Source organism: Marmota marmota, unplaced genomic scaffold (assembly GCF_001458135.2).
Source record: "Marmota marmota marmota unplaced genomic scaffold, marMar, whole genome shotgun sequence".
Lineage (NCBI taxonomy): Eukaryota > Metazoa > Chordata > Mammalia > Rodentia > Sciuridae > Marmota > Marmota marmota.
Genome location: NW_025999898.1, coordinates 3,014,605 through 3,025,791, shown reverse-complemented (window position 1 = coordinate 3,025,791; position 11,187 = coordinate 3,014,605). Strand labels below are relative to the sequence as shown.

At 38.6% G+C, this 11,187-nt stretch overlaps 1 gene segment (V, D, J or C); it reads right to left on the bottom strand.

Annotated features, from left to right (window-relative positions):
* The window catches only part of LOC107158399, a 13,748-nt gene extending 4,422 nt beyond the window's left edge, over positions 1-9,326 (bottom strand). Inside the window, 2 exon segments of the V gene segment in view lie at positions 8,718-9,052; positions 9,179-9,326. Coding sequence covers positions 8,718-9,052; positions 9,179-9,224 — 381 coding nt within the window.
* Positions 9,327-11,187: the final 1,861 nt, after the last annotated feature.

Genomic DNA, 11,187 nt, shown 5'->3' with positions numbered 1-11,187 from the left:
AAAATTCTGGTGAATCGGATACAAAAACATATCAAAAAAATTGTGCACCACAATCAAGTAGGATTCATCCCTGGGATGCGAAGCTGGTTCAATATATATGGAAATCAATAAATCTTATTCACCACATCAATAGACTTACAGATAAGAACCATATGATCATCTTGATAGACGCAGAAAAAGCATTCGACAAAGTACAGCTTTGTTCAAAACAGTATAAAAAACTGGGATAACAATAACTTACCTCAACATTGTAAAAGCTATCTATGCAAAGCCTCAGGATAGCATCATTCTAAATGGAGAAAAATTGAAGGCATTCCCTCTAAAATATGGAACAAGACAGGGATGCCCTCTCTCACCACTTCTATTCAATATAATTCTTGAAATACTGGCCAGAGCAATTAGACAGATGAAAGAAATTAAAGGCATAAAGATAGAAAAGAAGAACTTAAATTATCACTATTTGCAGTTGACATGATTCTATACCTAGAAGACCCAAAAGGGTCTACAAAAAACTACAAGAACTAATAAATGAATTCAGCAAAGTGGCAGGATATAAAATCAACACGCATAAATCAAAAGCATTCCTGTATATCAGCGACAAATCTTCTGTAATGGAAATGAGGACAACAACCCCATTCACAATATCCTCAAAAAAATAAATAAATAAAATACTTGGGAATCAACCTAACAAAAGAGGTGAAAGTTTTATACAATGAAAACTACAGAACCCTAAAGAGAGAAATAGAAAAAGATCTTAGAAGGTGGAAAAATATACCCTGTTCATGGATAGGCAGAACTAACATCATCAAAATGGTGATATTTCCAAAAGTTTTCTATAGGTTTAATGCATTGCCAATCAAAATACAAACGGAATTCCTTGTAGAAGAAGATAAAGCAATCATGAAAACAATCTGGAAAAATAAAAGACCCAGAATAGCAGAAGCAATTCTAAGCAGGAATAGTGAAACAGGCGGTATAGCGATACCAGACTTCAAACTATACTACAGAGCAATAGTAACAAAACAGCATGGTACTGGTACCAAAACAGGCAGGTGGACAAATGGTACAGAATAGAGGACACAGAGACCAATCCACAAAATTACAACTATCTTATATTGGACAAAGTTGCTAAAAGCATGCAATGGATAAAGGATAACATCTTCAACAAATGGTGCTGAGAAAGCTGGAAATACATATGCAACAAAATGAATCTGAATCCCTTTCTCTTGCCATGCACAAAAGTTAACTCAAAATGGATCAAGGAGCTTGATATCAAAACAGAGACTCTGTGTCTGATAGAAGAAAAAGTTGGCTCTAATCTACATGTTGTGTGGTCGGGCTCCAAATTCCTTAATAGGACACCTATAGCAAAAGAGTTAAAACAAGAATCAAGAAATGGGACTTACTCAAACTAAAACGTTTTTTCTCAGCAAGAGAAACAATAAGAGAGGTAAATAGGGAGCCTACATCCTGGGAACAAATTTTTACTCCTCACACTTCAGCTAGATCCCTAATATCCAGAGTACACAAAGAACTCAAAAAATTAAACAATAAGAAAGCAAATAACCCAATCAACAAATGGGCTAAGGACCTGAACAGACACTTCTCAGAGGAGGACATACAATCAATCAACAAGTACACGAAAAAATGCTCACCATCTCTAGCAGTCAGAGAAATGCAAATTAAAACCACCCTAAGATTCCATCTCACTCCAGTAAGAATGGCAACCATTACAAAGTCAAACAACAACAAGTGCTGGCGAGGATGTGGGGAAAAGGGTACACTTGTACATTGCTGGTTGGACTGCAAATTGTTGCGGCCAATTTGGAAAGCAGTATGGAGATTCCTGGGAAAGCTGGGAATGGAGCCACCATTTGACCCAGCTATTCCACTTCTCAGACTATTCCCCAAAGACCTTAAAAGAGCATACTATTGGGATACAACTACATTGATGTTCATAGCAGCACAATTTACAGTAGCTAGATTGTGGAACCAACCTAGATGCCCTTCAATAGATGAATGGATTAAAAATGTGGCATTTATACACAATGGAGTATCACTCAGCACTAAAAAGTGACAAAATCATGGCATTTACAGGGAAATGGATGGCATTAGAGCAGAATATGCTAAGTGAAGCTAGCCAATTCCTAAAAACAAATGCCAACTGTCTTCTTTGATATAATGAGGGCAACTCAGTACAGATCAGGGAGGAAGAGCATGAGAAGAAGATTACCATTAAACAGAGATGAGAGGTGGGAGGGAAAGGGAGAGAGAAGGGAAATTGCATGGAAATGGAAGGAGACACTCATTGTTACACAAAATTATATATAAGAGGAAGTGAGGGAAAGGGAAAAAATGAGAGAGAAATGAATTACAGTAGATGGGGTAGAGAGAGAAGATGGGAGGGGAAGGGAGGGGAGGGAGGATAGTAGAGGATAGGAAAGGCAGCAGAATACAACATACACTAGTATGGCAGTATGTAAAAACGTGTATGTGTAACCAGTGTGATTCAGCAATCTGTATATGGGGTAAAAATAGGAGTTCATAACCCACTTGAATCAAATATATGAAATATGATATGTCAAGAGCTTTGTAATGTTTTAAACAACTAATAAAAAAAATGGTGGAGCCTCACCTTCAGTCACTCAGGTGCCTCAAAAAAGTTTGCTGGTTTCACTTCCAAATTCCTTAACACATCCCTACCCCAATTCCTAGCATTTAATACTTGAAATCAAAACTGAAGGTGCAGGTCCCCCACAAGGGAATCAGGCTGGGCCTTGGCCTGGAATTTCTCTGATGCCTCCATCTTCCCAAACCATTTCACATCTTAGTGTCTCAATCCCTGAGAGCCTGTTACAGTGTAGAGCACAAACAACTGGAGACAAACGAGGTGGGATCTTCTCTTCCCCCTTAAAGAGAAGAGCCCATGCTGTAGAGAGATGTCCTTCTGATGGAAGGGTCTATGGCTCATGGCCAACAAGAGAACTGATTTACTTTTATTTCCAGGAGAACAAATCTATCTCAACAGGATCTGGTTATAAATGCAGATCACCTTATGGATCATAATAAAATGTTTGAATGTTATCATATTTATTATTGTTATTATTTGGTTTGCATTTGATTTTGGTGTTTATTTATTTTCAGTTTTCCTGAGATTTCAGAAACTGATTAGAAAATTTAGAGGATACCACTCTGACATATAACTTAGGTATAGTCTAAAAACGTGAGCAGGCTAATTTTTTGTACTACTGCTCTATCTCCCTATGTTCCTATGAGGAAAATTAACATGTCCAATGACACAGTAATAGTCAGCCCCATCCTCAGGCTGCAGCCCCAAAATGAGCAAAAATGATGAATTTGTTGAGATATCTTTGGATCCAGAGAAGAGACCAAGAACCTCAGAGCAATGGAGATTACACAAATTTGAGTAGAATGTCAGGGAAACTCTAGAAAGGTTCCCCATCTTGTGCTGGTACCACTGGATCCATTTCTTAGCAACATTGAAGGCATTGCTCAGGGTGCATATGAGTTTGATAGATGCTTCTGGAGTTGCAGAAAGGGAGGGTGGCTGAGTCATCCCAGGCTGGGAAGAGAACCTGAAAACACAGACATTCATATGTGCTTGAATAGGAACCATATTTAAAATACTGGTCATCTGAACTAGAAGAACTGACATGGGATAGGAGCTATCTTGAGTCTCTGAGATCTGTCCCTATCTGTGTAATGGGGAAGTAGCGGGAGGAGTAAGGTTACATACAGGCCATGGTAGAATAGTGCTTGATCTCAAAATAGGGACTCTATGACCCCAGGCTTTTCTTATCCTCTCTGCTGCCCATGGGGAAAAGGACTGGCTATTCCTATAAATTAAACTCTTATCTTCATGCATTCTCAGATTACATCTGATCTCTAATTCATGAGCTTAGAGAGGATTTGAGGGTAAAGGATGCTGAGGGTGATGCCTGTTCAGAGTTTCACCATAGGAAATGTCATTGACAGAGCAGGTATTGGAAACCTTGCATAGGATCCTGCTCAAGAGCCATCAACAGGCCCTGAGAGCTCCAGACTGAAGATCTCCTTGGGGAGCTCAGGAGGCAGCTCATTCTCTATTAGACCTGAGGCTAGCGGGGCTCAGCCAGCTGTGAGAAACACAATGGAATACCCTGCACATCTCTTCTTCACCACCTTGTCACAGGTCAATCTTTAGGGTCCTCACAGATGAATGCCACAGAATTTTCTACCATTATTAGATATATTGCTTTGCCAGGAATGCCTGTGTAATAAGTTGCACATAAACACAATTTCATTAATATTAGCATGCTTTTTGTCATTTTAGAATTATGCACTATAGGGAAGAAACATTCACAATTACGTGAATGTTATAAGCTCTAGCACAATTCAAATTCTGAACAATTGAAATTCACTATTTGGGACATTAAGGGGTCTTCTCCAAGGTCTGCACAATGAATTGAGGCTATAAATTGAGTGAGGGTGGCTGGGATTGTTGCACAGTGATAGAGTGCTTGCTTAGCATGTGGGAGGCCCTGGGTTGAAACTCTCATATACACACACATATTATATATTTAAATTACATATATCATAGTACATATTATATTGCAGTGCTAGATATTCTCAAAAGATTTCTGAAGACATTAATTTGTCCATACAGTAACACTAACAATGGAAAACAGGATGGGAAGATCATCAGAACTCTGTTCAAAGACAAACTCTTCATAACCTGTTAAACAAAAAAACCTGTTGGGTGAGAATGAAAGAATATATTAGGAACTGGACATTTCTTTTTTGAATAACCAGAAAGGTGCTATCATTCTTGAGTATGGTGGAAAATATAGCAATTAGATGTTTTTTTTTTTCTATCCATAAGAGAATTAAATACTTGTTCAGGAGTCAGATATTTAGGCTTCTTTGTTTAGGAACAGTTGATTGTGACCTTGTATAGTGACATGTTCTCACCTTGGTATTAAAGATCTGGTCCAAGCAGTGTGGGGGAAGTCACTAATGAGGAATGTGGATGCTAATAAGAGAGAAGAGGTGTGGATAGAACACTGGTACTCCTGTTCAATCAAGAGGAAAGGGTAAGATAATCCTGAAAACACTTTATCAGCTAATGCTGGATGACCCTTTTGTGTGCATTTGTACTTAATCATTCATGCAGCATGTTTATTAACTAACTAGTGTCTTCAGGTCTGGACTCCAAATGCTAAGGCTAAGAGAGACTAGCACTTCTTTGTCTCAAGCAGAGGACACAGAATGGACATAAGAGGATTTCAGATAATTAAATATGTATTTTGTGGAACATTTCCTCACAAACAATTGACAGATATCCTCGATTCTGAACTTATATAAGAACCGAAACTAACCAGACCCTTTTCTTAACCTATCTCCAGGGACAGTCATCATTGTGCTGACAGAGTGGTCAGTTTCCAGTTTTATGATTCCTATAACCGATGATCATATTTCCATCTAAGCTAAGTCAGGTGCAAGCTTCAATCTCTGTTCCCCATCTGGGTCTGACTGTGCTGAGCATCACTGTAATGTTTCACACTTTGAACTTGTTACACCCTCAGGCTGTGCACTTGAGAGAATCAGGCTGCTTTGCCCACAGCAAGGGAGCCTGAGAATAAGGATAGTAACCCAGACTGTCTGATTTTTGTGTTTCAAATCAGGGTCCTGGGCACTTAGCTCGACTTCTGCTGCAACTGTGAAGTGATCTGGAGCCACAGAAGACAGTGACTGTCCCTCTAGACCAAGTGGTAAGTGAGGGCTCCTGAGTTTCACAACCTGAGAAGCGGACCCACCCCCCCCCAAAAAAAAAAATCATGTCCACAATGAGGAAGGAAAAAAAGAGAGCCACAACAATGCCTGGAATCCAAATTTTTATCATCTTGAACACTGAATGAGGAAATTAAGGAGACATTTTCAGCTGTGGTATGCTTTTTGGAAGGAATCTCTTGCCCTAAAGTTTAGACCAGACTTCCTGATGGCCCATGATTTCTTACTGAATTGCCTGCTGAAGGGGTCATGTTTATGTAATGCATCATATAAATAAGAGTCCTTCACTATCAACTTCCAAAACATGGTGGCAGTGTGCTAAGGATTGTCTCCATTGGAGGAAGCAGCTGCTCTAGTGCTGTGCATGGTCCATTGAGCATATGATCCAGTAAAGCTAAACCAGTTGAGTCTCTACCAGTTTTCCATGAATATACATAGTGACCCCTGGAGGGTTTTTGTTCCAGAGAGATAAGGTCTCATTTGATAAAGAACAACTGAATTGTTTGTATGAGCCAAAGAATCTTTTAAATAATCTTTTTAATAACTCTGAATGCAAGCTTTTCCTGAGCAATAAGAGTCTGAGAACAATGTATTAGCTGATGTAGCTACCAAGCTATGCCCTTTCTGACAATATGTTGCTAATTCAGTGCAAGTGATTGTGGTATTCTGTCATGAGATCTGGTTCAGTGACTTCCTTGCCTGGGCCTCAAACCCCACAGGGGAGACACAGAGAAAACAATGATATGCATGAATGGAAGGGCTAAGTCCCTGCTCTGAGTCCTCTGCCTCAGATAGATCAGGCCCCATCTGTGAAAAGATGGAGGAGGAGGATGAAGAAAGAAGCAGGTGATAAGGCAAGAGCTCCCTGAGACTCCAGCATGGAGTAGGATTCTCTTTAATTCTCTACAAGACCCAATTCAAATATTTTTCTCCTTCCTGATCATTTTTTGCATCTCTGAGGAAGAAGAAGATGAGGATTTTAGCCAAACAATGTTTTTGAGAATGACAAAACTGGACTTCAATGGTCTTGTGTCCTGAGAGAACCTGGCAACTATGATCACCTCCAAACAAAGAGGGAACTCACTGTTTCCTCAACTATCGTCCATATTTCTGAGGGGTTTCCCAGCTAGCATTGTGAGAGTCACTCTCTGAGAATGGTTCAAATCATCACTACTGGCCCCAAGTCCTTTTATGCCCCATGAGGATATGCATCTGACTCACCTGAGGATCTCACAGATGTGCATTTGGGGTGCTGTAAATTTCATCAGATGCTGATGTTTAGGAAGTGAAGGGGATCACAGAGGCTGTCATTCCAGTGTGTAAGTGACTTCATAAAACCAGCACCAACACCTTGTTCTCTTCAGTTTATTTCAAAAAAAAAATGAAAAGAGTGACTTTTACACACATCTCAGCTGCACTTAGTGGACTACATGCCACCAAGGAACTGAGAAACCATCAAACTTTATTGAAGCTATTCTCAATCTATGTTACTTTTTCAAATAGTTCTGTTTCCCATTATTGTTGTCATCCCTCTCACCCTCAATTGTGAAAGATTTTGAGTATACCCCCTATTTTATTCCTTTAAAAATTTAAACATTTTAGATATTTCTTATCAATGAAATAATACAATGTGTGATCTTTTGTGTTCATTTACTCCCAGTGGGAATTTTCTTTTTTTATTGATTTTTAAAAAACTAAATGACAGCATAATGTATTATAATTCTTATTACACATACACAGCACAATTTTTCATATCTCTGGTTTATATAAAGTATGTTGATACCAATTCATGTCTTTATACATGTACATTGGAAATGATGTCTATCGTTTCCACTATCCTTGCTAACCCTCTGCCCCTTCCCTTTCTCTCCTACCCCAATTCCCTATTTAGACTTCATCTCTTCCTCTCATTCTCCCCCTCCCTACCCCACTATGAATCAATCTCCTTATATCAGAGAAAATATTAAGCATTTTTTGAGGATTGGCTAACTTCATTAAGCTTTATCTTCTCTAATGCCATCCATTTACCTATAAATGCCATGATTTTATTCTCTATTATTGCTGAGTAAAATTCCATTGTGTATATATGCCACATTTTTTATCCATTCCTCTCCTAAAGGGCATTTAGGTTAGATCCACAGTATACGTATGGTGAATTGTGACCAAGCATAAATTTTCAAGTTCATCCATGTGGTAGCACATTCTTCATAGATTTTATACAACTTGGATGAATGGTTCCAGTTCATTTCCATGTGCATTGTACAAATATATTAAATATTATGAGAATATCTAGTCTGGGATATATACTACATCTTACACCCTCCTTGGGGCTTCTATACTATACAGAATCTATTCTCATGTTACTTAGAACACTATTCAATTATCAAAATATTCATTTGAATTCTGTCATAATAATTTGTTCTACAGGTGGGGATCAGAAGCTCAGAGATATAAAAACCTACACATTTGAACAGTGAATGGCATAGCAAGATTCAAAGTCACCAGTTTTATATAACTAACAGCAAGCTCTTGAACTGTGTGGTCTCATTCAATGCTGCATTTGCTTCCTGGAGGGAAACAGCTGGCACTATTTAGAACTATTTTGTTGTAAAAATTGAGAGAAGAATGTTAATCAAATTGAGTGTTTATAAGATAGAGATGCTGCTAAATATTTTATCATGTGCAGGACAGTTCCCAACAAAAATTATCAATAGAGTTGTGGTTCAGAATCCATGTTTAAGTTGCATGTCTTCCATGGATTGATTTTGGATCTATGAGAATATAAGTCATCAAGATGTTTTGAAGAAACAGAGCAGAAAATTCCAACCCCAACACTCAAAGAGGAGGCAGCAGGAAGCAACCTTCACTGTTGGAACATGTTCACAGTTAATTCAGGGTGAGGACACTCTGGGGAGTTTTTGTCTCACTTCCCCATGTGTCTGGAGCACTGTGGGATTATAGCTGCTATTGTAAGACTGACAGTAGTAGTCAGCCTCATCCTCAATCTGCAGATCAGAGATAGACAGGGAGGCTGTGTTGGAGGAACTGTCAATGGATCCTGAGAACCGATCAGGGACCCCAGAGGGTCTTTGATCATCAGCATAGATCACAGTGCTGGGAGCATTGCCCTGACGCTGTTGGTACCAGTACACATAGGAGCTCCCAATATTGCCACTGCTGCGTGTACAGGAGATGGTGACTGTCTTCCCTGGAGATGCCGACACAGAGTGAGGCTGAGTCAATTCAAACTGGGCCCAAGACCCTGGAAGAAGAAAGTAACATAGAGATCAGTGAGGTTAGACCAGATTCTCCTTCCCAGGAAGTGTTGAGAAGATATCATCCTAGGTGACAGCCTAGGTGCCCTCAAGAATCCCCTGTAGAAAGCCACCTGTGCAGTGAATGAGGAATGTGAAGAGAACATGAGCCCAGGCCATGGTGACGATGCCCCCAGGCTCTCCTTCCTGAGCCCTCAGCCAGAACTGAGCCCACCAACCCTTCTTATCTGTCCTTGTAATCCTATAAGTGGGATGTCTCTATGCAAATCTCTCCCTTTCTGAAGGTGGTGCAGACCTCTCCTTTAACCTCAGCTTAGCTCTTTCTGAGAAATGAAAACTAAAAGTGGAAGAAGAGAGAGGGCTCACCCTCATTCTGGGCACAGAAACACCTGCAAAATGAAGCACTAACAACAGCAGAGATGCAGATCATTAGGCAGGTGCTTGGGCCACATTCCTCTCCAGTGAACTCAATTTCTCCCTCTGTGGGTGATTACTGGGACTTCCGCCCTCCAGAAGTGATCCCACAGGGAAATCAGATAGTCCCTGTCTGGAGTGTGAAGGGACAGGGATTCCCCCACACATTGAGTCTTAATACTATCACCACCAACAGCAGAGGGTAACCTGGTGCTGGAGTGACATAGAGAAGCCCACTCAGGTTTGGGATGCCAACTATTCTTTATTCTAGGTGACCACTAGGTATAATTTGTGATAATCGATTATAAGTAATAGTTTTATGTAATCAATTATCAAAAAATAACTTAAAATTAACTGAAGGAGGAAAGAAAAGTTTATCTAGTTGTCAAGAAGAATTTTGGAGAGACATTTTCTCCCATAACTGGTGAAAAATAAGCAGCAAGATCAGTGCCTATTACAGAATAAAGGAAAACTGTATATTAATTCCTAAATTGTTGGTGAATTTTCAATTTAATAATTTTTCTTGCTTATAGTTTTTCCCTATCATTGGCTTTATAGAGTCTCAAATCAGATCCAAATATTTGTGGATTAGATTCTGTGTATTAGGAAAATGTATACCTTTGATATTAGAAAAAAACATGTAGCTTTAGATATATAAAAAATGAGATTAAATAATAGTATCAAGCAAATAAATGAATATAAAAATGACTGAAACATTCCAAAATATATGTAACAGCTTCTCTAAGTCACTTTAAATGTCTGACATCAATGACAAATAAAAAAATAGGAAAATATTGCATATTAAGGATATTAGAGATATTACAGATTATTACAGATATTCTCATGATAAATGAATTGGAATATCATATTTAACAGCATGGTTTCTGAAACCTTGGAAGGGTCTTCTGAGACAACCCCAGGTCTCTTACACCTTAAACATACCTCAGACAACAATTCTGATCCTTTAGTGATAGCTTCATGGTGATTAAGAGTCAGTGATGAATGGTGGGCTTGCTAATATGGATATTAAAAGAGAACCCAGGTTACCAGGAATCCATCACAATGCAAAAGAAGCCGAGAGATTTGGTTCTGGTAGCCATTGGATGATGTGTCTTAACACAGTCATAATCTTTTTTTAAACTATACTTTGTAATTTGAAGGACCACACTGATATTTCCTTCCATGGCTGGCTATTTGGTCAGTTGCTCCATAATTTTCTCTCATACATTTTCATATAACAAGCACTGAGAACTCAGAGGTTCTCTTCCTAACTGGAGCATCTGATATATAGTTCATATTTCTTCAGTTCTCTCCTTCCACAGTTCCTGTTCATAATTCACCAGAAACTTTGCAAATGTCTCAGTCTATAAACTCCTGGATGGGCAAGGTAAATCTTTATCAGTATAAAATGAAATTCAGGAAGAAAAAATGATAATTTTAAAGAAAATAAATATTTATATTAAATATATATGTATATGATACAACTTTCTAATATTTTGATAAATATGTGCTATGTTATTTAAGGAGATCAACTTCTAATATTCAAATCTGTTATTTTCATCTTTGAGTGGGTGTCTTAATACTGCTGGAACAACAAAATATATAAAGTTTTATCCAAAGACTTAGATGCTGTGGATGATGCTCAACACATGATTCCTGCAGAAGATCTACAATGTAATACAAGAGATAGGATCAGCTACCCATGTTC